This window comes from Mya arenaria, chromosome 13, assembly GCF_026914265.1.
Source record: "Mya arenaria isolate MELC-2E11 chromosome 13, ASM2691426v1".
Classification (NCBI taxonomy): Eukaryota; Metazoa; Mollusca; class Bivalvia; order Myida; family Myidae; genus Mya; species Mya arenaria.
Genome location: NC_069134.1, coordinates 8736046 through 8759926, shown reverse-complemented (window position 1 = coordinate 8759926; position 23881 = coordinate 8736046). Strand labels below are relative to the sequence as shown.

The window sequence follows — 23881 nt, the reverse complement described above, 5'->3', positions numbered from 1 at the left end:
GTAGTTCATACGAAGGCCAATATATTATGGTACATCATATTATGACTGTACTCGACTGTAAGTGAAAGCTGATATTCAGATGAATGATCTAACTATAGTTGACGCACCTGCTCCCTTGGTGCTGACGATCTTGGGCCTGCTCCTCACTCCATCCCCCTTCCTTGTGTATGCCGCTACGGACACCTGGTACCTTGTCGCAGGTCGTAGGCCAGTTATTACCATCTCATTCTTGTTTCCGTCAACAGTGTCTACTAGTTGCTCCTGGCCTCGGATCGGGTCACCATTGTCATCAATAACAGTGTAGTATACATAGTAACCACGGATAATTCCATTACGGTCCTTAGCACGAGGGGGTCGCCAATCAACATAAATTGTTGTAGAGTTTATTTCTTGCACATTGACCTTCTTGGGCTCATTCGGTACTGTAAACACATTTATTATTCTAAATTTCAGAAAAATTACCTTGTGAAAAGATACGCTAATGACAATGTATTCAAAACATGATCCATTTAACAATCAGTCTTTTTTAAAAGCAATTTTTTTTTTTTAAAAGCAACATTTTTTTTTTTTATCTTATTCAGGAAAAATACGGTACTTTGAAGAAATATGTTTCTTTTGCTTACAGTGATATGCACAAATATTTTAATATAACTCTTCAGAAGACAATTAGTTGATTATAACTCATTCTTCTATGTGTTACAGAGGTCATTTCATAATAGTGTTTAAAGGTCTATAAACTTGTACAAGTTTGATTTTCAAACATTAAACATACATGAAACATCATGCAACATGCAGCATGCAATATCTAACACAGAGTGGTGACATTTCTAGGAAAATATTAGGGTTGATTGTTTCAGAGCCAAAATAATAACAAATAAAAGCAAAAATATGGTCACGATCGTGATGCCAAAAACATGCACCGTTTATGCTATAAGAAAGTTTACCTTGACCTTTATTAACCTATCAATCGGTAAAATTGATAAAAGTTCTGAATCAAAGGTCAAGGTTATTTTTAAATTCATCTACACCACATCTAAGTGCAAACAAGATAATTGTTTAGACTTCTTTTTTAAATTGTTTCCAAAAATATCACCACATAGGTTACAACAGAATGATGGAAATGACAGTGATGACAATGGTTGATGGTTATGAGAATGTTACTGAATTCAATCGACGAGCATTATGATATTGTTATTTATCATTGACACGACCCCGAGTGTTAGGAGTGCAAGTCTAGATTTCTACCGGTCGTCCATCACACTTCTACAGTCTAGAGACATTCTTTGTAGCATGTGTGATACAGTTACTGACATATCACGAAATTTACATGAAACTAAAATTTCATTTCCACAGGAGATGCAGATAGGCTTTGCAATGGGGTTCATTCGCAGGTTTTGTTTGCCATTAGAAATCACAGTAAGCTACAATACGGTGTTAATTTTGGTTAATCGCTACACAAACTGGGCTTGGGAGGGGGCATTAACAAAGATTGCATCATCATCCATGTGTAGGTACCTACCCGACTCGTGTGTTACAACACGCACTGGCGGGCTCATTGGGCTATCGCCCGCAGCTGTGTAGGCTAGCACCCAGAACTTATACTCAGTGTATGTGTGCAGCTTCTCCAGTACTGCTTCAGTTTTTGTTACTTCTACGCTCTGAGCATCAGCCTCAGTTTTTCCATCCTCGTTTACGACATAGAGCACCTTGTATCCCAGAATGTTTCCATTTTGTTTGTCTGACGGCGGTGGTTTCCACTCAAGCAAAACTGAGCTGTGACTAAGAGGGCGCCCGCTTACAGCTTGCGGCGGCGCACCAGGGGCTATATTGACGAAGACAACGCAAGGTGAAAATAACAGAAAAACAAAATATGTGAACAGCAATTTAAACAAAATCAATTGCCCGTCTCACTTGCTACATTGATATTCTTTGATAAGTTTAACTTAAGCTCCTACCATCCCTACCCATGATGAATCATGTTAGGGAAAATTAATGTTCTATAACTGTTAACACATTTTATGGCCAATGCCCTATGTAAAATATACTGTCTGTTACTGTCTGTTTTTCCAATCTGATTTATTTTCATGTTAACAGTGAGTTATGAGGTAAGAAAAGGCTTTACGGCAAGTGTTACTGGCAAAAAAATGAAAGAAAAGACAACAAGACAATAAAAATGGATATAAACAAAGGTAGTGGAAAACCAATTCCAAGAGGGTGGAATAAACGTAAAATGAAAACAATATGCAAAACAAAATAGAAGGTCATAAACAGAGCTTTTCATATTCTTTAAATAAAACCATTCTGTAAATTATTTTGTTAATGTATTACATTATAAAGAGGAATCGAATCAAGCAAAATAAAGATTCATAAAATCATATCGGAAAAAGAAATGTTAAGAAAAACAAAATTTTAAATTGCTGTTTCAACCCAATCATCATGTAAATTCAGTACATCATATAAATAAAAGATTTGTATGGTAGGTGAGTATATGAATGGATGATAATGATAATGTAGATGACCACATTACAACATCTAGTTACAGAAAAACTAGATGATTATAGGCTTATATCTAGAAAACAATACACACACTCAGGTAAATATGTAAAACTGTCTTGAAATAAAATAAATTCATTTAACAAGAAATCTTTTTTCTTGCAAAAAGGATTCTTTGACTTTGAATTGTAACCAGGGTGACAGGATAGCACAAAATCCACAACTTTAACGATAACAACCTCTATCTTCCAATAAATTCAAAATAAAATTCAATTCAATTCAATGAATCCTTTTTACTTGTCTTAGAACAACATTGTCACGTGTTTATAGTTTCACTCATGTGATATATTTTCCACTTTATATTGTGATGAAGTGATATATCTTGCAGAAGACATAGTAAAACCTTTCTTTAGTTGAATGTAACCTTTCAGGTCACTATTTATAAGGTCTTCCACAAAATACACCAGGTCTTGTATAAAAAAAGAATTCTCTAAGGAAATTGACACTAATTTACAACGGAAATTATTCTTACTGAATTCTGGCGTCTTCTCTTGCACAAGAATGGTTCTAGCCCCCTCCCCCTTGACACTCCGACCTGCCAGCTGAATGTTGTATACTGTGTCTGGTGTCAATTCGGAGAGCTTGTATTTCGTAGTTGGAGGGTAAATGGTATGGGAGCCAATCAGACTCTTGTCTGAGTTGTTGTAGTACAGTGTGTAGCTGATGATCTTGTCAACATCTTCTGGGGCGCTCCACATTATTTCGATCTCATTTGGAGATATGGCCTTCGCTTGCAGATTCCTTGGTTGAAGTGGAACTGAAAAATTGAGTAAAATCTAAGATATGTTCAAATACAACAATACAACATGTGTATAAAACTATTTCTTAATATGAATTTTCTTGTAATTTCTCTTAAAAATTGTTGATCATTATTAATATGTATAAAAAATATCTTTGTTTACCGATGTGTGTAATTTGTTTTTGTGTCCAAAATGTAGTTTAAACATTATATTGCTTTATTTGATGTGGTGAACGTGGTATTTCTTTGTAAAAAATTTTTTATAAGATAGTAAATTGCTAATAAATGGTGCATTTAATTTCAAGGCAGAATAAAAATAGAGGAAAAACTGTAGAAGAGTGCATCTAGATTTCTAGCAAAGTCGAGACTAGCACCACCACCACTCGTGTCTAGATTCTATATATACCTCCTCCAAGGCGAAAGGCAACTTCAGGAAAAAGAAAAAGAAATTCCAGACTCTAGGTTTTTAAATGTTCATCTAAAACGAATTAGTACTATCTGTTTTTATTTTAATTGTAACTTAATTTGCCTAGTTAAGTTTTTTTTTTCTAATATACATCCTGACACTAAATATTTTATTTTTATCAAGGACTTTCAGAACATGGCTTTGACATTTAATTGTGTATAAGTCTATTTCCACTCTACACAGTATCTATAATGTCACACCATGTGAACTACATGCTACCAATAATGCTACACCATGAAACCTACATGGTAAATAATGCTACACCATGTAAACTACATGGTCAATAACACTACACCATGAGAACAACAAAGTCAATAATGCTGCACTATTATTTATGACCCACATGGTCTATACCACTACACCATGAGAACTAAATGTCAATAACTCAACACCATGTGACCTACATGTATCTATAACGCTACACCATGTGACCTACATGGTATCAATATGGCTACACCATGTGACCTACATGGTATCAATATGGCTACACCATGTGACGTACATGTATCTATAACGCTACACCATGTGACCTACATGGTATCAATATGGCTACACCATGTGACCTACATGGTATCAATATGGCTACACCATGTGACGTACATGTATCTATAACGCTACACCATGTGACCTACATGGTATCAATATGGCTACACCATGTGACCTACATGTATCTATAACGCTACACCATGTGACCTACATGTATCTATAACGCTACACCATGTGACCCACATGGTATCAATAATGCTACACCATGTGACTCACATGGTATCTATAACGCTACACCATGTGACCCACATGGTATCAATAACCCTACACCATGTGACTCACATGATATCAATAATGCTACACTTTTAAAATCACTACAGTGTTTCTTGAAAATTTCTTTCACTAACATGGCTGTGCTTTAAAGAAGAATCTTATGTTCCACCTATTTGTTTCCCTGTCTGAGTAAAATGTGCTGTAGGGAAAGATCTCTCTGCATTTAGCGCTAGCTTTGCTTTAGTTGCGGGGGATGGGACGCTGCGCTAGCTTCAAGTTTATTAGCAGAGGACAAACAGCAGAAGATAGCAAACAGCAATGTTATTGTATTGCAAACATTTCATTTGCCAGTATGGTCACTCCAGGTTTGATAAAAATCAGGCATAATGATTTTTTTTTTTCCAAAAAAAATATTAAAAAACATAAGAACAAAAAGGTTAATACTGCATGCAGTTATGTTTCATTAGCATTCAGTATTAGATCCACAGAAAAAAGTAAATAATTACTTAAATTTAAAAAGCATAAAACAAAACTTAAACTCCTTTCACCAAAAAATAAAACTTTTTTTGTTTATTGGATAAAAATAAAATAATAAAATCTGATAAAAAGATATCCTTATCAGTTGTTGAACTTTCCAATATCTGATCAGACACTTGCACTTATAAAATACTCGGAGACAATTCTTATTGTTTTTAATTAGTCGTGTGTTAAGTATTGTTTTTTACTTATAAAACAGAAAATTAGTGTAATGCGCTAGAGATGAGAAAGTTGAGAAATATCAATGAATTACATATTGGAAAGTTACAGGCTTATAGCAGAATTAGGTCATGAAAAACGAGTGCAAATAAGGGAAAATAAGAGATAAGACCACTTAAGTCTATACAAATCTTACCAACTGTCTCTATTATCCGCACAAAGGTAGGGAGAGAAAACACATGTTAGTTGAACATACGGACAAACACAGGTACATGTAGTCAACGTGTATATCATACTTATGCAATGTTAATGGATTTTCTTCATTCAATTATGCAATTTAGTATATCATTGACAAGTTCATCTTTAAGCAGAAAAGAACAAAATTAGTTACCATGTAAACCAATGCCATATTTTTGTCTGATTTTATAACTGAGTTTCAGTCATTCATATTTTGAATATAAACTTGGAATTCATGCAAATAAACAGAATGAAATAATCTTTGAAAAGAAAATATTATGATCAAAAGTACACAGAATGACTTAATATTTGTTTATATCTGACATTATTCTCGTACTTATATGTTTTACTTTTTACTTAAAAATAATACTGAAAAAAAAAAAAAATCAAAAAAATCAGGTTTCATCATAGTATTGACTTATGGCATTACTTACATTTGGTTAAATTAATCTGGTTATTATAGTATAAAATGCATGATTCGAGCTTATAGATCAAACAATTTAGAAAAACTTATAAAAATGACAACATGAACATGACACAAGACATGACGGATCTACTCTGAAACATGGATATAGTAAGATAAAGCATCACTGTCATAGTCTAAATCTATCCATAACAGCGGGAAACATGACTGAGAAATGAACACATTATACAAGGCTCAAATAGCATGCCATCAAAATAATCAAACTGTTCAATGCTGCAATTAATTTTTAAGTAAGAAACAAGGTCAGTACATGAAAAGTTGATCTTGCCTTTACATGTCAAATACATATGGCATAATACATAAGTTATTTTAAATTTCCTCTAAACATAAAAAATACCACCCATATTTGACAACCGACACTGTTATGTCCTTATGCGACACATCGTCTTGGTATGTGGAACACATGTGGCAAGTTATTTTAAAATCTGTCAATACATGGGAAAGTAACAGCCCGGACACGACAACCTATACTCTATGTCCTATATGCAGCACTCCATTGTGAATAAACACTAAGTGTGACCTTGACCTTAGAGGTAGGGGCACGGGTCTTGCACGCGACACGTCATCTTGGTATGTGGAACACATGTGGCAAGTTATTTTAAAATCTGTCCATACAAGGGAAAGTTACAGCCCGGACACGACAACCTATACTCTATGTCCTTATATGCAGCACTCCGTTGTGAATAAAGACCCAAGTGTGACCTTGACCTTTGAGGTAGGGGCACGGGTCTTGCACGTGACACGTCGTCTTGGTATGTGGAACACATGTGGCAAGTTATTATAAAATCTGTCCATACAAGGGAAAGTTTCAGCCCGGACACGAGTTATTGAGCCGGACACACGGACGGACGGAAGGACGGACGGACAGACGGTGCGATTTTAATATGCCCACCTTCGGGGGCATAAAAATCCATATAACAAGAAAACTCCTAAATTTTTGTTTTCAAATTAATGCATAAGAATAAAATCCTTATTTCTATGGTATCCCATTAAAAGACTTTAAATTTCCATTTCCGGTGGTCAAATAAAATGGGCAACAATTAAAATGCACAAATGTATTGCAAAAGCAATTTTTTCAACATGAACAAAATTAGTTACATACTTTACATACTTTAATTGCAGCATTTCAACACAAGTACATGAGCAAAAATAATAAAAATGGAACAATTCTATACATAACTGTTTTAGAACAAAATATTGGTCTCATTAAGCAACAACACTCCCCCCTAAAACCCTTATTATGCATTTCCATATTATCTTAACTACACAGTTGGGCTAGAAAAAATGTAAGCATCAAACATCATCATTCAACCATAGAAATGTTCTGGAGCTATAAATTGCAGAAAAGTATGTGTGATTATGACACCATGCTTGCTTGCAAAGATTCAAAATTTAACAAAACAGCCGACATTCACTAGAAGTTGGTTCTAGCTGGAATAAAACTGTTAAAAGTTATAAAAAACTTGTGGACATCTGCAAGGTCTGGGTTTAATTATATCTACTTCAGCCAAACAGAATTAGCACAAAAACAAGACATTTGTCTGTATTTCAAAAAAATAAAATGTCCTGTCCCAATTTTGACTATTTTCAGCTATTGACCAATAGACATAAAGTTAACATTAACATTTAGGTTATGACCAATAAAGTACAAGATCACAAAACATTAACTTCAGCTGTCAACCAATGACAGACATGTTTATTGGTGACCAATTAGAGACAAGTGTAAAATGAGACATTTAGTTGCTAACTAATCAGAGACACTGTCACGTATACTCAACATGTAGGATCAAGACTTCAACATAAAATTAAAACACTCACACATTTTGTCCTTGTCATTTTAGTCAACAATCATAATGGTTCTCTTCTAAATAAAGCACTGCTTGGAATGGAAAAACATAATGATAATGCCTTGCAAAAGTCCGTATTCAGCAAGAGAAATAGATTTTTAAGAGTGTAGAAAATTGAAGATACGAACATCATCAGGTGTAAACATTGATGGACAGAAGTTGAAGGGGCAAGTTGGTCCAAACTTACCAGCAAATTTACCACCCTTCGTATAAATACGGGAGTTTGAATTTTGAAGATCTGCCGTAGGTTAAAACACAAATTATACTGGCTGTATGAATATAAAAATTGAGATTGCAAGAACTTTTATGTTATTACGATCTGAAAGTGACATTTCACTACATATTGATTGTATCTTTTAACTTAAATTTATTCAGGACAAAATTTTCCTAAGTATTATCTATCAAATACTAGATGCGAAATTAAGTTCTTGCAAGCTTTAGTGTGCTCAGTAAGTGTGCTCGAAGCATCACAAAGTGTACAGATTGTGCCTATATAATTGGTAGTGCTCTTAACATGCTTTAGTCATTATTAAAAAATGATTATATTGTATGCTTAAGAAAAAAATACGAGAAAAAATCTTTCTAGCAAATTTTTTAAGCATCCAAGCACTACTTATGAGCACTTATATTTCAAAGAATATGAAAATAAAAGATTTCATATTCTTCAACAATTTTGCCGATTTCAATCAGCAAATTATTACCTATAATATATTAAGCTATCTAAATTTGTTAGTTTTATGGTTTCCATGCAACATTGTAACTACTCTAATCATTGTATGCAAAAAAATAAATAAATAAGACTGATTACATCTGAAACTGATATAAAATGAAACCAAGTATACATGGTTATATTGTAACGATTATGATTATATTGAACATGTAACAATTATTATATCATCAACAAAAAACAACCAACAAATCAGACGCAACAGGGACGCAGACCGCAAGACTGGCTGATATTTGCACTTTATTGAGCATGCGGGGCTCACGCTAACGCAATTTTGGTCACATGACATGCTGTACGCAACATACGCTCATTGTGCATAATTGCTTCATGCGCCAATACCTTATATGCATGCAGAGTGATCATTATATGGCCTACCAACACTTTTTTATGTAGATGTCATACAAATATATGTTATACCACTGTATAGCTTGGGCATTTTGACTTATAACAGATGGAAACAGAACCTAATGCAAAGTTTAGATTTTAACTGTAATCAGTAACATATTTCAAAAGTAACAATATATGTAGCAATTGTCTCCTTTTACCATGCTCATAAATATGCCATGGTCTTAAACTCAATTGTGAAAAAAATATATCAAGAAATTTCATCTTCATTTCAAACCCTAATTATCTGTCATTCAAATTTCATAAAAAAAGCTAAACTCATTCTTTTCCACATTTCTTTTATCAATATTCAACCAAAATGAGCTGAGGCCCCATGTATAGCCATAAACGTGGTCAAACTGTGTTAGTAAAATTTTGATAAATCCAATCACATCAACAAACTGCCACTCACTCAGTGCAGCAATGACAGTAAAAGTCCAGTGCCTACCTCCTTGTGTTGTCATCACTTGTGAGGGGATGGACAGTGGTCCTTGGCCCATACTAGAGTATGCCAGCACACAGATGGTGTAGGTAGCATCTGGCTGGAGACCACTGATGGTAGCCATCTTGCTGTCCCCAGTAACCTCCTGGTTGTGCCATAGGACAATGGGTAGGTCAGGGTTTGTAGTGTAGAACACTTTGTAGCCCTGTTAATAAAAACAGTGCTGCTAGCTGATGTTTTCAATAAATTGATCTTAAAAGATGTTATCTGTGGTGAAAATGATCATTGTGAAGATTTTTTCTAAAAAGATACCAACTCTTTTTTCCCCAAAAACCATGAGGTAAAATTTAAATTCAACTACATATTCATGTGTTAATACTATGCAGTTAAAGCTCAATATAATATTTTCCAATTAACCTTTTATAAAAATAGATGACAAGTACTAGAACTATCAATTATAGACATCAAGATTGTCTGAATTGCTGTATCACGTGTATGCGCTCTGCCGCCATCGAGAGCTACAGATCTCGAAGAGCTAATGCCACAGGCTCGATTACATCAATATTTCATTAAACGATCCATCCAATTACATATTTTACAATAACATTTTGAAAATGACAGCCTGTTGAAGTGACAAGTTACATGGAAAATGCAAATTATTAGATAAAAAGTACACAGCTTGACTGCCATTTCTTCAAGAAGATAAGGATAAATGATGAATGGGCTGCAAACACAGGACAGGATAAATATTTGACATGATGGGGAAAATCATAACCACATCATCTGTAAAAAAATCAGTTTCCTTTCTAAAGATTCCTTATAGACCATACCATTGGAATGGTTCTTTAATGTGTTTTATCAGGCATGAAAGTTGTGTAATTAGGACATTCAAATTACCCACCAGTCTTTGTTTGATGTTCAAAGAAAGCATTGATTACTTTTCCACAATCAATCTCTGCAGACAAAACATAGGAAATGCCTCAAATACTCTAAAATCATTATGGGTTAGTTACAACTCATTGGTACATTGAACAACAAAATTTCATTTTCTATTGCAGTCTCAGTATGAGGCGTTATTTTGCAGTATTTCTATCTCTGCAAATACCCTCTGTCTACAAATACTCAAATGAATTGAGAACTCAAGATTAACCCAAAAGAACTTTAATTTGAACTGAAAGACTGCATGACAAATACCTGAATGACACCATTTGGGATTTCAGGTTCCTCCCAGTCAATAAGGATGGTCTGGGGGCTGTGGGGGCGGGCTTTTACATTTCTGGGTGCAGATCCTGGCGCTACAATGGAAAACATTTTTATAAACAATTAATCTTTAAAAAAACTTTTGATTTCCAAGAAAAATAAACTATTAAAGCAATATTTAAATAATTATTATCAAAACTTTTGAAAATAAAATGTGTTAAATTAAATCAAACAAATTTTCAAACAATGTAACTCAAATCGTTTTATAACTACTATAATGTACAATTATTATATTGCATTGTAGTTGCATTAGATATATTGCAAAACTATACAGAACCTGAAAGAAAACATTTTAATTTTTATGCATAATTGAGTACAATATAGTTACAATGATAGCCCAGAGGTACAACATCGCCCTAAGCATGCCAACATGCATCATGCAAACATGTGGATAAGAGAAATAAGCTTATAATTATACATTTTTTAAAGCAAAATATCAAATAAATTCTGCGTAAAGTGCAAATATTACGTACTCTTCTAAAATAGATATTGATATATAAGCCATACCACACGGTACTTTGCCTAGAAGAGTCTAGAAAATCGGTTCCCATGCATTTATAAGGTGTTCATTATTGACAATAATGTAATAATAAACATTAGCTCTTCTCTACTTATTTCTTCTACAACTTTCAATAACCATAATCTATATTCCATTCTAATACTAATAAAGACAGATACAAGGAAATTACTTTCCTTTGCAAGACATTACTTACAACAAGAAGCGAAAACTCTCATCAAGACAGATCAGCGTAGAGTAGACAGTGACACTAATTACAGATATGATAAATGATAAGAAACACACTGATAAAATGTTTCAATCACATCTAAAAGTGCTTCATTGATGTGCAAGCTAGGGGGTTGGCCAGTTTTGCCGTGTTCCAAGGTGTAGGGATGTTTGACACAAATTAATACTCTAGGAAATGGACATTTTGGGTGCTTATTAGTCTAAAAAGACCATGGGTGAACATCCTTTTTCTAAAAAACAGAAATATTAATTTATTTCTCAATGTCCATTTCCAGAGAACGTTATGAATATTGTTTAAAATTTAAATTTAAATTCCAACATGACAAACACATTCACAGCACGGAACAACACTTATGGAGATAGGCGATGTTAGTGGTTGGAAAAAAAGATGACTTAGGTGGTTGGTATATTTTTGTAGTTGAAAGTTTGTTGATAGATGGCTGAAACAAATAAAAACTGCAATGAGAATATTGATGATCTAACATAGAAGCGGAGACGATGATATAAAATAAAGCACAAGGTCCAAGTTACCGTTGCCCCTGTCGTAGGGGGGCAGGGGCTTGACAGGGCGGTGATCGGGAGGGTATACAATCTCGGTTTCCTCTCGCGCCCGAACTGGTGTGTGCAAGGGCAGGCAAAAACAACAGCATCTTCTTTATACACAGTTGATTTTTTAGACATTATAGTATGGTACTTCACTTCATACCTGTTGTTTACCTTTTATATTCAGTCATCTGCTTTTCATACAGCATCCTCTCAATATAACTGAATTCTAGTCATTAATATCAATGAATAATAGTTTCTATCTTTGCTCTTGGATATGCTACATGGTAGCACACACCTTGTTGTACATAGTTGAGAGCCTGGAAGATCTAAGAGATTTTATTTTAAGAGTAAAATATAACAGTGCACTAGCTACATTATAGAAAGTGCTGTTAAGTTCTATTACTAAGACAACAATAAAGGGTATGTCGAGAATGGGATTTCTTCAAATCAATAATGAAAATAGACTTCTACCAGTACACTAGTAACAGGTAAACATTCACACTCAGATGAATCAGAATTGCAGATCAGGAAGTTTTCTCAAGAAATAAAATCAAAATGGGAAAAGCTAGTTCTCAAAGGTCTCAACATGATGCTGTCTCCTTTGTAAGAAATATTCCACCCCGAAACAAGCAACCATTATAAGTACCAATAATATAAATACAATATGACTCAAACAGAACAGTGCTATCAACTCTTTCATTATTTTTTCATTTCCTCTCATTTACCTTTCCCTTGTAACATGTTTTCTTTATCTCTTCTACACAATCCCATCACTGTTCAATGAAATTGCTTGCATTCAAAATGCCCCACATTCAACAGAAGCAAATTCGTGAAGAACAAACAAATTCCAATAAGAAAACATTATTTACAAGAATGCAATATTCATTTTCTTTAATTACCAGGTTCTAATTGACAGGGGAAAACAGAAGGAATAAGACAGGATGCCACCTTTTCAGTCCGATTTAAGCCGATTAAAGCATATTGCCTGGAAAGAGACTAGGGAATTGATAAAGCCAGGGATCAATACATCTGTACTGCCTACCAAATGAGGGAGAGACTCACTTTAACTTAAATAGCATTTAAACATATTTTAGTAGATCTGATCAGATTTTAAGTAACTGTTATATACATTTATGTACACAAATCACAAAAATTAAAACAATCGGTTTACTAAGAAGTCAATAAAATAAATACAATATTCAATTTTGTCTAAGCCTTTTTCTCAAAGTACTTTTCCTAAATGTCAACACTTGGCCTTTTCACAGGATTTTCGTTTTAGTTTCCTCATCGAGCCACATATTTTTTTTTACTGTGGCTTGATTAAGAATTCTCCCTGCACATGTTCCTTATTATAAAGTCTTTTAAAGTGATTTTCTAGGATTACACTGGTGTTAAAATGCTATTTCTTGAATTCAAATAGAACTCCTTGAATAATCCATCAAGTATTAAATGTGGAAATGAAATTCAACACCCTTTGTCTGCAGAAAATTAAACCATAATTATTTGCAAAACTGTTTTTAAATGGACTTGACCTCAGAAGCATTTTGTCCTTTAAAATGACACCACATGGGCTTGTTCATGTTCAGAAATTCATTCCTTTCTAGATTTAAAGACAGAGGACACATACCACAGTTTTCTTATTGCACAAGTTTTTGTACCTATTTTTTGATAGACATTTATATAAAATATGTTTGCAAAATCTCAATGATACCGATATTTTCAGCATCAAGTGCCAACAATGTTGGATTATCAGATATTTCACAAAATCTTATCTCCATCACCAAGGGAACCAGCTCAATAAATCACTCAAACTGGGTGGGTGGGGCAGAAATTACTGCCATAATCTTACTAACAGCCAATAATGTTTTCAACATTAACACTATTTTTTATAAAATATATTGCTACTAATGGCAATAATTACATAATGATATAGCACAGTGTTCCTATTTGTACAAAAAATGTTGTTATTTACATTTTAAACACAAAACACATTTATGACGACCCAATTATGTTTCTTTTCTTTTTTTCGTAGCAGATAATGTTATGAAACCCCAGTTTAAACTAATTACCTCCATGAGACAATAAGTCATTATAAGTGACACAAGTGGGTGAGTTCCAGCAATTTTACCTGACCTAATATCCACACCTAAATTAAAAAAAAATCTGGCTATCAGATATCACTAATTGCCAAGAATTAATAAAAGGGCATATACAAATACTGTTTATAAATATTTTGAAGTTGCATATCATGTTTCCTACTTAAACATATGTTGTTGGCATTAGTGGTGTGCATTCATTTGTCACTAAAAAGTATGCTTTGTAGTTATCAAGGCTGGTTTATTGCTCTTCCAGAGATTATGCCCCTAGCATACCAAGTGTTATAGAACAATTCTGATGGAAACTGCAGACACTTGGGCAGACATTACTCCTCACCCACCCACTCCCACTTTATGCTCACATGGAGTTGTTATTCAGTAAAATACTAGTGTATTCTTCCTGGAATTATCACTTACTATTCAACAATGCATGTTTACCATTTTCTCCGTTTTAAAAACAAATAATGATACATTTCTATAACAAATCTGCCGTTCAAAGGTTTTGTTTTCTATTTGAATTGATATTCAAAAAAGTACAGTCATCTTGACAAAGCTACAACATTTTATAAATGTTTTTCATCATTAATTAGCTGACAACAGTTTTCAATAACAACCAGAAAAAGGGAAGAATCCAAAATACAAGTGACATTTTTTCCACTTTTCATAAACAGGGAGATATTCCTCCTTCAGAGAATTTGAACTGCAAAAGGAACATGAACTTTTCAACAAGGCGAGGATTAGAAACAAATTGAAATGAATGGCTTTGCTAATCTGCTTTGATGGACACCCTTGTCATGTCCAGGAAATCTTAGAAAATCTGTGAATAATATTAAAACTCACAGCACAAGAGATTGCATGTCATAGAAGCCAACAAACAGCTAGATCATGTTTTTTTCAAAGATGATTGTTTGGTGACTCTTGGAGCAAGAGATGAGTGAGGCCAATGATCAGTGAGAGAAACCACACCAGGGAGGTAAATAATCAGTAAAAGCCTCATTTGACCTGGTCAGATTTTTTTATGTTTAACAATTTTGCTGTATTTACCACCACGGTTGCTGATGATTATAAACAGAAACACTACACAATGCAGAAGTTATATAAACCTTAAAGAACATTGTTGATGAAAATTGGCAAAAATTATTTTTCTTAATAGCTGAATGTTTGTAGAAGCCATATGCCCTGTATCACATGACGCACCTTAATATACCTCCTGCATTTACCACTTCCTGTAGCGCCAGACTCAACAATTGTAACTGATATATCAACCTGACATTGGCTGCAGGCATTTCAAATAGTTTTTATTCATATCAGATTTGGATACATGTCAAATCCCAGCAAACCATTTTCTGCAGTCAATCTAGACAGTAAGCTTCCAGTATCTTATCACAAAGTGCTGAAAGCAAAAATGTTGGAAAGATTAGTGTCAGGATATGTTTCTTTTACTTTTTTCTTTTAAACATTGTTTTTGACTGCAACGGAGACCTTTAGACTACCAGCATCTCAATGATTGTCCGATATGATATACTTAAGACTTATGACTCTAACTGTACCCTCTCCATTACAGTGAGATGCTTAACCATGCTGAATAAGAGTTTTCATCATCTTTTTTTCAACAAAACCGGTGATAATTCAAGTGCATCCCTCATCACTAGGAAATTAACTGTGGGATCATTATTGACACCATGAAACATTTATAGAACCTAAATTGTTAGAGTAATTGCTTATTTGTGTACTATCACTCTGAAGAATGATTCCATGAAGCTGTATTCCGAGCCTGATCTGACAAGATTTTTGGAAGTGGATCAAGAAACAATGAATGCTTCAGTGAAAGAACACAATGTCATAATTAGCACAGCTATCTTGTCTGCTTAGTTCCAATATAAATAATTCCCATTAATTAGTGACAAAAAGGCATGACAATAACATACATATTGTCAGAGGGAAAAAAACCCACATTACTGACTAAAGGTGTTGAAAGAGCAAAATTTACCCTTGGTAAATTTAACGAGTGGCTTAATCAATTTTCAACAAAGAGCATGTTTGTTAGAATGTGCTACTTGAAATCCAGAAACTGATGTTGCAGAGCGACTTATGAAAACTTGTCTATGAATCATACTGTCAGACAGACCCCAATTATATTTATAATTAAAAGATGCTAGGTTATTTAGAGAAAGTACAAGATTTAATATTTAACTGACACAATGTTTGTTATGCGGTCCTCACTTGGAGCCAATGTCCAGTGGGTGTCCACTGGAGGTAATGAAGACAAATCACTGCCCAGGTGTGTCCAGGTGGTAGTGTTCAATCCCGCCAAGGATGGAACATTCCCCAGATAGCTAGCTACCAGAGAGCTTACCTACCCAAATTACCTGTCCACGGTCTGTGACCACAGCTGGCTCATGTATGTTCTCAGTTTACAGCTCTGGTAGGCAATTATGTAGAGTTGAAACAATGTTAATTTGTTCTTTTTCTAGTTTCTAGTAGCATTTTCTTCTAATTGCTAATATTTGTGTCTGTGTTCATTGTTTCCTAAACACAAAACAGTAAAGACCAGAGGTCAGTGAAGAACTGCCCAGTATGATTGGTATTCACAGGTTCCTGACATTCTGACATGACTGCCAGTCATAAAACACTAATACTTGCACTAATTACACTAATGTCTCGTACAAAACAACAAACACTCTACCCAGGGTATGTTTCTCATCATAAAGAGGTACTCTGAGACTGAGAGGAATACTAGAACATGGAAAAGGTCACAATAGACTTCCAAAAGGAAAGCACCAGGTTCTGATCGGATGTTGTTTATACAGTATCTGCAGCGGAGATTCAGATTCTTTAAACATATGGTTTTATTATCATTTATATATATAATCACAATTTTGGTCAAATGGAAAAACCCTCCCCATTTTTCACTCACTGCAGCATCAAGAGTAACAATGTGCAGATCCTTCTGACCCAGTGCCAAGTCACATCTAGGCAACTGCATGGTCGGGCTCTCTAAGACAGAACAGGGCCTCATTGTCAGTGACCCAGGCCTTACAGTGTGCCAAAGTGCAAACACATTAGGTGCACATGTGGGGAAAACTGCAAACAACGTTCAACTAATTTACACTTGTCTACTTTTGACAACAAACATAGACAAAGAACCCATTAAGAATGCCCAAAGCAAGACTTCCTCCACGCAGTAGACAAGGATATAGAGTAGGGTTGCAGGATAGGTAAAGTTTTGCCATACATCAGAAGCAACTCGGGCTTCAAAGTGAAAAATAATTTTGAAACACAAACTGATTAATCTGTTCTTGTCGTTTGTTTATAGAACCACCAACATAATTCTCAGAAAAACAATAACAACACATTTGTCTAAAGTCCGACCGCTGTAGAATTATGGTTGACATATTACATTTCTCAAAGATTTTGAATCCATTATGACAGATCTTATTTGTCTTCATAAAATGTTCAACAATTTACAGAATGTAGCATAGACTGATGTATAACAGCTTCAGGACCAACATGAGCCTGTCAAGACCTGAAATCTGTTATTCAATAAATGTCATGCAGGGTTGGGTCTAATTTATTTATTGACTCTAATGTTCCAATAAAATTCATTATTATTATCAACAAATTCTTCCTCAATGGTAAAATAACATTCTAGAGCAGCGTGAAGTTATCTTTATATTTCCAATTTTTGCAAAGTAATGTTCTATTTCGATTTTCACTCACAAATGTTTCGGGGTTATTTTTTTATATCTTTTATTAAGACAACACAGATAACACTACATTGACCATTGAAACTGCTATGTAATTAAATAACTGTGGCCATACTCTACAACCTACGACCTGCAAACGTGCATCATTCTAATGTCAACAGCCACATGCAGTCATTTAACTCCACTCCTTTTATATGGTGAGTTCCAATCTTGACTGATCATCTATATCATGATTAATTGATTACTTCATTTATGGATTTTGGGTTGGATATAGTAGTTTGTGAATTAACTTCTAATTCTTGGGACATACAATGTGGCTATCTGGTTCCCGGTTCCAGGACCAATGTGGTGTGCCTGCACTGTGAAACTATTGAACTAAGTCCCTGCATCTCCTTGGAAACATGTTTTAGAAAATCACATGAAGAAGCATCAGACAAAATCTATCAGATAAAAAAGTATTTTCAGGCTTGAACCCCTCAAGCTAGGGGATAAAATATCCATTACTTTAGCTTCCATCAAAGAACTGTTTTTCAAACTTTAGATAGTGACTTATCTGATATATAGAAGTTTGCTGTGATGGTGCATGGTGTGAAATGTTTGGAATAGACATTATCTTCACTACAGGATTTTCTTCGGTACAAGTTACTCACACAGACTGTGCCAGAAAGGCAAACATGACTGGAAAAATATACACACAAAACCAAGAAAGGTCAGGTTCACCTGGTAAAACATTATTTTCTATCCAATTAATGTAATAAATACTGAAAGAAAGGACAATACAAACCAGAGTGTGTAGTTAAGTGTATTTCATCTTCATCAATAATTGCTTTAATTGTTATGTCCTTAAAATTGTTAAATTCACCCCAAGTTCTACTGCCAGGAGCCAATAAACAAGGCAGCATAATTAGGTCCTATAACATTTACACGCTTCATTTCCTTCCCAGAGACAGGCCTAAATCAAGGAGGGAACCTTTGCATTTCTCTCTGACTCAAAAAGACAATCTTGCACTATCAGGTTATGGTAAATTAAACATGACAACTGTGTTCTGGGCTTGTGCAACTATTTGCTGATATGCCAATTTGGCTGAATTGAAGTTTCATCTTCCCTCTGACAAGCAAACCCTTGAGCAATTACTAAGAAATGTTTTGGTTTGTAGACTGAGCTTCTGTCCATTCATTTTGAACAATTATGATGACATGAAGCAGATAACTAGTTTGACAAACATGAGATCAATTCCCCCAAAATACCAGTAAACTTATACAGGTTTTACTTTATAATCCTTGCCCATGTCTCCAAATTTTTTTAACCATTCTCCTATCATATACAAAACATAGCAGAGCATCGTAAATATGAATCAATTGTTGCCCTGTCAAATACAGAATGCCTGAGTCAGAAGCAGTTTTGAAGAATTCATGGAAAGGTAAGCACTTGGGGCAGACACGTGAAACTAAACACAGCAGTGCATGACACAGTCTAGAATACATTCAGCAGTACATGTCAGTCTAGAAAACATACAAAAGTGCATGACACAGTCTATAATACAAACAGCAGTACATGACACAGTTCAAGATACATACAGCAGTACATGACACGGTCTAGAATACATACAGCAGTACATGACACAGTCTTGAAAACATACAACAGTGCATGACACAGTCTAGAATACAAACAGCAGTACATGACACAGTCTGGAAAACATACAGCAGTATATGACACAGTCATAGATTCATACAGCAGTACATGACACGGTCTACAATACATACAGCAGTACATGTCATGGTCTAGAATACATACAAAGTGCATGACACAGTCTAGAATACATACAGCAGTACATGACATAACAAACATTAGTGTTCTGAAGGGTCAAAAATATTCATACAGAGCAACAAACAGATAATAAAATACAATCCTTGTTTCAAGAGACTTTAGAACACAATGTTCCATGTTACAACCACTATGAACTCTGCCAAGATTAGAGCTTTTGACATATACCAGGGAAACATTCTGTTATCAGCTACAGAAGGATACACAAGGGTTGTTCAAACAAGGAGCTAATGGACTGGCAAGCAAGACCAAGTTGATATTATTGGCCTACAAGATGTACATGGACATTCATTACCCTGTCAATTGGTTTCTCTGTCTCCTGAAGGATTATTTGTAACATCTGATTATCCTGACTTGGGAAATGTTGATAATGAGTCTTTCCAAGAATAAGAATATTCAGAATATGACATTGAATTGAACCCTTTTTTTTGGGGGGGGGGGGGGGGGGGGGGGCTGCTGATGAATTTTTTTATGTGAAATATTTTAATACAGCTCTTGAGAAAAGACTTTATATTTCTTGATACTTCCTGCAATTTGATTGCTTCCAGCAGAAAGTTTAGAAAGTTTTGCTTATTTTGTTAATTAATATCTTTGGCTTTCTTGGACTACAACACATATCAGGGAATGAGAATATGAATAAGTAGCTGCCAGAAAAATATTTTCTCAGAAAGATAACCAACCCTCACAGGTGTTGAGGAATCCTAGCAGTGAAAGCCTGAGTCTCCTAACACTATATGACAAATATCCTGCTGTCTCACATACAAATATGAAGGGTACACACGTTGCCTGACATGATTGCAGATCTTATTGTCAAGGGAAGGCCTGTCATACAACAACATTTTTTTTTTGAAGATTATTTTTGAAGAAAGTCAGACAAGATTTTCTATTGCCTGAAATAAGTAACATAGCTAATAAAATTGATTCTAAATATGTGACAACTGAGACTGAGATGGCAAAAATGGGCGGATATTTATGTTTTTATATGTCCTTACTTGCCAAATTATGTTTGAATTGCACAGTTGACCACTGTTTATGGAAACGGAGGTAAATTTAATCATCATCATTAATCATGAGTGACAGAAGTTTGGCGGGGTTCACTAGTTTCCAACTGATAGTTTCACATTCTTGCTTCAACTATCTATCTGCACAATCATCTTGGTGCAGCTGTAAAATGCATCAGCTTCTGGTTATGAAGAAAACACATTCCCAAAGACTTTAAACCCAGAGTAACTTGTAGAGATCACAGGAGTGAACAGTTATTGTTATTGAAATCAGTAAATATATCCCATGTTATACATTTAGTATAGTGCTATAATGATACTTATGTTATGAACATTTTAAGATTGACTTGCTTTGATTTTAGAAGAATGGACAAGTATTTCAAGATGTTCTGAAAATGAACAAAAAAAATGTTTCCTATTTAATGTTCTATTTTGTATGCAATCAAGCAAGGAATCCATTCAACACAGCACTTGTCCAAGATAATTACAGTCAACGGCTGAAACATATATCAACATCGAAGGTAAGTTGTGTTTTTATGGATTTCCAATTAACATAATTGTCTGGATGTAAGATTATTCTCATAGCTTCAAGTAGGTGAAACACATAACAATTAAGCCAAACTCAACCTGGGTAATAACTTGCCTGCAGTTGTAACTGTTCTGTCAATTTCGATGATTTCCATATAACTATTGACATAAAATACTCTTTAAGTAACAAACATGTTCAGAAAACCTCAGCAACCAAGGTATCATTTTAAAAGCAGTAGAATATTGTCCATTCAGGACATACTATCCTTGAGTTCATGTTTTAACAATGGAACTCAAAGTTACATATTAATAAATACTTTGTACTAAAAAAGATTGAATGATAAGACTTGCAAATTCCTCTTTATTACAATCAATAGATTTAAACACCAAAACAACAAATTTGGGAATAACAACCAAATCTATAAATAGAACACTTCCCATAATATGAGGAGCAGGAGTTGCAGACACAGCAGAACTTATAGGGAAACTGCATAAACCCACTTGGGAAGGACTGCAGACATTGGCCATATGCTAACTGCTAATGGTGGTTCAGAAAGTTCAATTCAATTCATCAACATAGACTTAAAATGAAAACATTATGATATAACACAGATAAAGTGCAACAATCTTGACTTAAATATACTTATCTTTTTAGATAAAACAAACTATTTACAGCGTTAGCCTGATTGCATACATGCCATATCCCCCGGCGGGGGGGAAAATCCCCCGAAATTTCGATCCATCCCCCGGTCTCCCGGCAGGAGATAAAAATCCCCCGGAATTTAAAAAAAAAAAAAAATTTTTTTTTTTTTTTTTTTTTGAAATTTTACATCAGGCAATAATGACAAAGTGAAACCACAGTATGTGAGTGTAACTAAATGTACAAATCCACAAGGGTGAAATGCCAAAAGGAAACTTTAACAACAAGTGATCAATTACTTTGTAGTAATTATCAAAGGCAAAGAAATATTACTATTTTGGAAGGAAGAAATTAATAATATTAATTCTATTCTCTTATTGTCTGAAAGTCATCAAATCTGATAGAATTAAGCACAATTTTTTAAAAGGCTTTGGAGGAAGGTAAATTTAATTTAATTGTCTCGAAAACATATTTTTCCAATGACATATTTTGTTCTGCAAGTGCATTACAGTATGACATGACAGTGTGTCATAAGAATATGATAAATCATGACATAAAATAATTCAGTATAATGAAAAAGTTAGGAGGTTTTTAAAGCAAACTATATGTGAATACATTTTTTCGTACTTGCGTCTAAAAATACTTAAATATTACGCCAACTTAGACCTGCTAAAAAATCCCCCTGAATACAACCAAAATCCCCCTGAATTTTCAGCCTTTTGAACAAATCCCCCTGAATGGTCTCCAGAAAATATGGCATGTATGTGATTGTCATGGAAAATCTGCCAGTCAGAAACATGCAAAAAGCCATAATTAAGATGCCCCATATTTCTGACAAGAAGAAAATTAAAACATGCTAAATAACAATTTAAAAACAATAAACAACCATGTAGCCAATTAAACAGGGTCATACGTGTACCAATCTAATTTCAAAGGCAGGTCTGACCAGGACATGTGAGGCAATCACTATTCCCACCAAGGACACCACCGGGAACCAAAGTACCCAAACTCAAAACACCACAGGATGCCAAAGAAAATCAAAGGCTTGAGGCAACTATTAGAAGAGAGGTTTTGAAATTCTTCTTCTGGGATCAGTAGGGTGATCATGTTGAAATCATTAGCGATGGGCACACTTCAAGTGTCAATCATCCACTGGAGAGCTATGGAACAACTCAGGCCAATCTTCAACATGGAAAACTCATTACAGACCGGAGAACCACACTTGGGTGGTTACTGCCACAAATGACAACAATGAAAATGAGCATTGTAAGGAGTTGTTTTACATAAACATGGAACACTCCCAAAACAGCTAATCCCTTTTTACAAAAGACTAAACGATTACCCTTCCATGGATAACCATCGTAACAGAATACAAGTACATTAAAATGGGATTCTGCTAAGTTGTTTTTTCATCTAGATTAATTATGATCACAATATGAAATAGATGACAACGACAGGCTTAATTCAGAATTGAAATGGCGTGGGTATTGGGAAAGTCACAGATCATTAAAGAAGAAATAATTTCCAAGAAAGGAAAGAAATTTATTTCCAACTACGGTGTGAAATTGTCTCCTATGAACAATAAATTTTATTCTGTTGTCAATTACAGTTTCCGCAGGTTGTCAGTATGTATGTTTCTAGGGTTAAACAGTTCTTTGAATGCTTTAAAAGGTATTACTGTTATACAAAGATATTCCAAATACAGTGTTGTTTTGTGAGCTTTAAGAACAATTTTGAACTGAGTAATAGTGCTAATATTTCTAGTTTTTTGTTTGTTTTAACAGCAAGACTGCATAAACTAATAATCTTCAAAAACGATGAACTAGAACTATAATAAGCCCAATCATTTACAAATTACCAGAAAATAGCAAAAAAATGTCTGGAAACCTAGTCTGAAACTAGAAGCCAAGTTAAGCAAGTATAATGGTGGCAATTTCTAGACATAATTGGAAGATAATTAACATGGCAGAAAGTGTATGGTCACTAATTACAGGTGCAAAATGGGCCATGGGGGTTTCAACATGAACTAGGAGTAGATGAAGTTAATATATGATTCAATCTGCAGAAATGAAGGAATAAAATAATGCTTCATTTTTATACATTATTTCAATCTATTTTCCATCTGTGGAATGGCCATTTTAGGACTGCCCCGTAGCCATTCCAAACTAGCAATTGTCTGAAAACGCTTGTTTTAACATA

The 23881-nt window shown here is 34.4% G+C and overlaps 1 protein-coding gene across 8 annotated transcripts in view; it reads right to left on the bottom strand.

The window, feature by feature from the left end:
- The window catches only part of LOC128214138 (receptor-type tyrosine-protein phosphatase delta-like), a 174921-nt gene that overhangs the window by 16910 nt on the left and 134130 nt on the right, over positions 1-23881 (bottom strand). For 7 of the 8 annotated variants that reach the window (XM_052920413.1, XM_052920418.1, XM_052920415.1 and 4 more), the window contains 5 exons: positions 10529-10629; positions 9341-9539; positions 3026-3310; positions 1520-1822; positions 108-422 (listed from right to left, as the gene is read on the bottom strand). In XM_052920413.1, coding sequence (XP_052776373.1) covers positions 108-422; positions 1520-1822; positions 3026-3310; positions 9341-9539; positions 10529-10629 — 1203 coding nt within the window. The remainder of the gene's footprint in view (positions 1-107; positions 423-1519; positions 1823-3025; positions 3311-9340; positions 9540-10528; positions 10630-23881) is intronic. The other variant, XM_052920421.1, reaches the window with a different exon arrangement.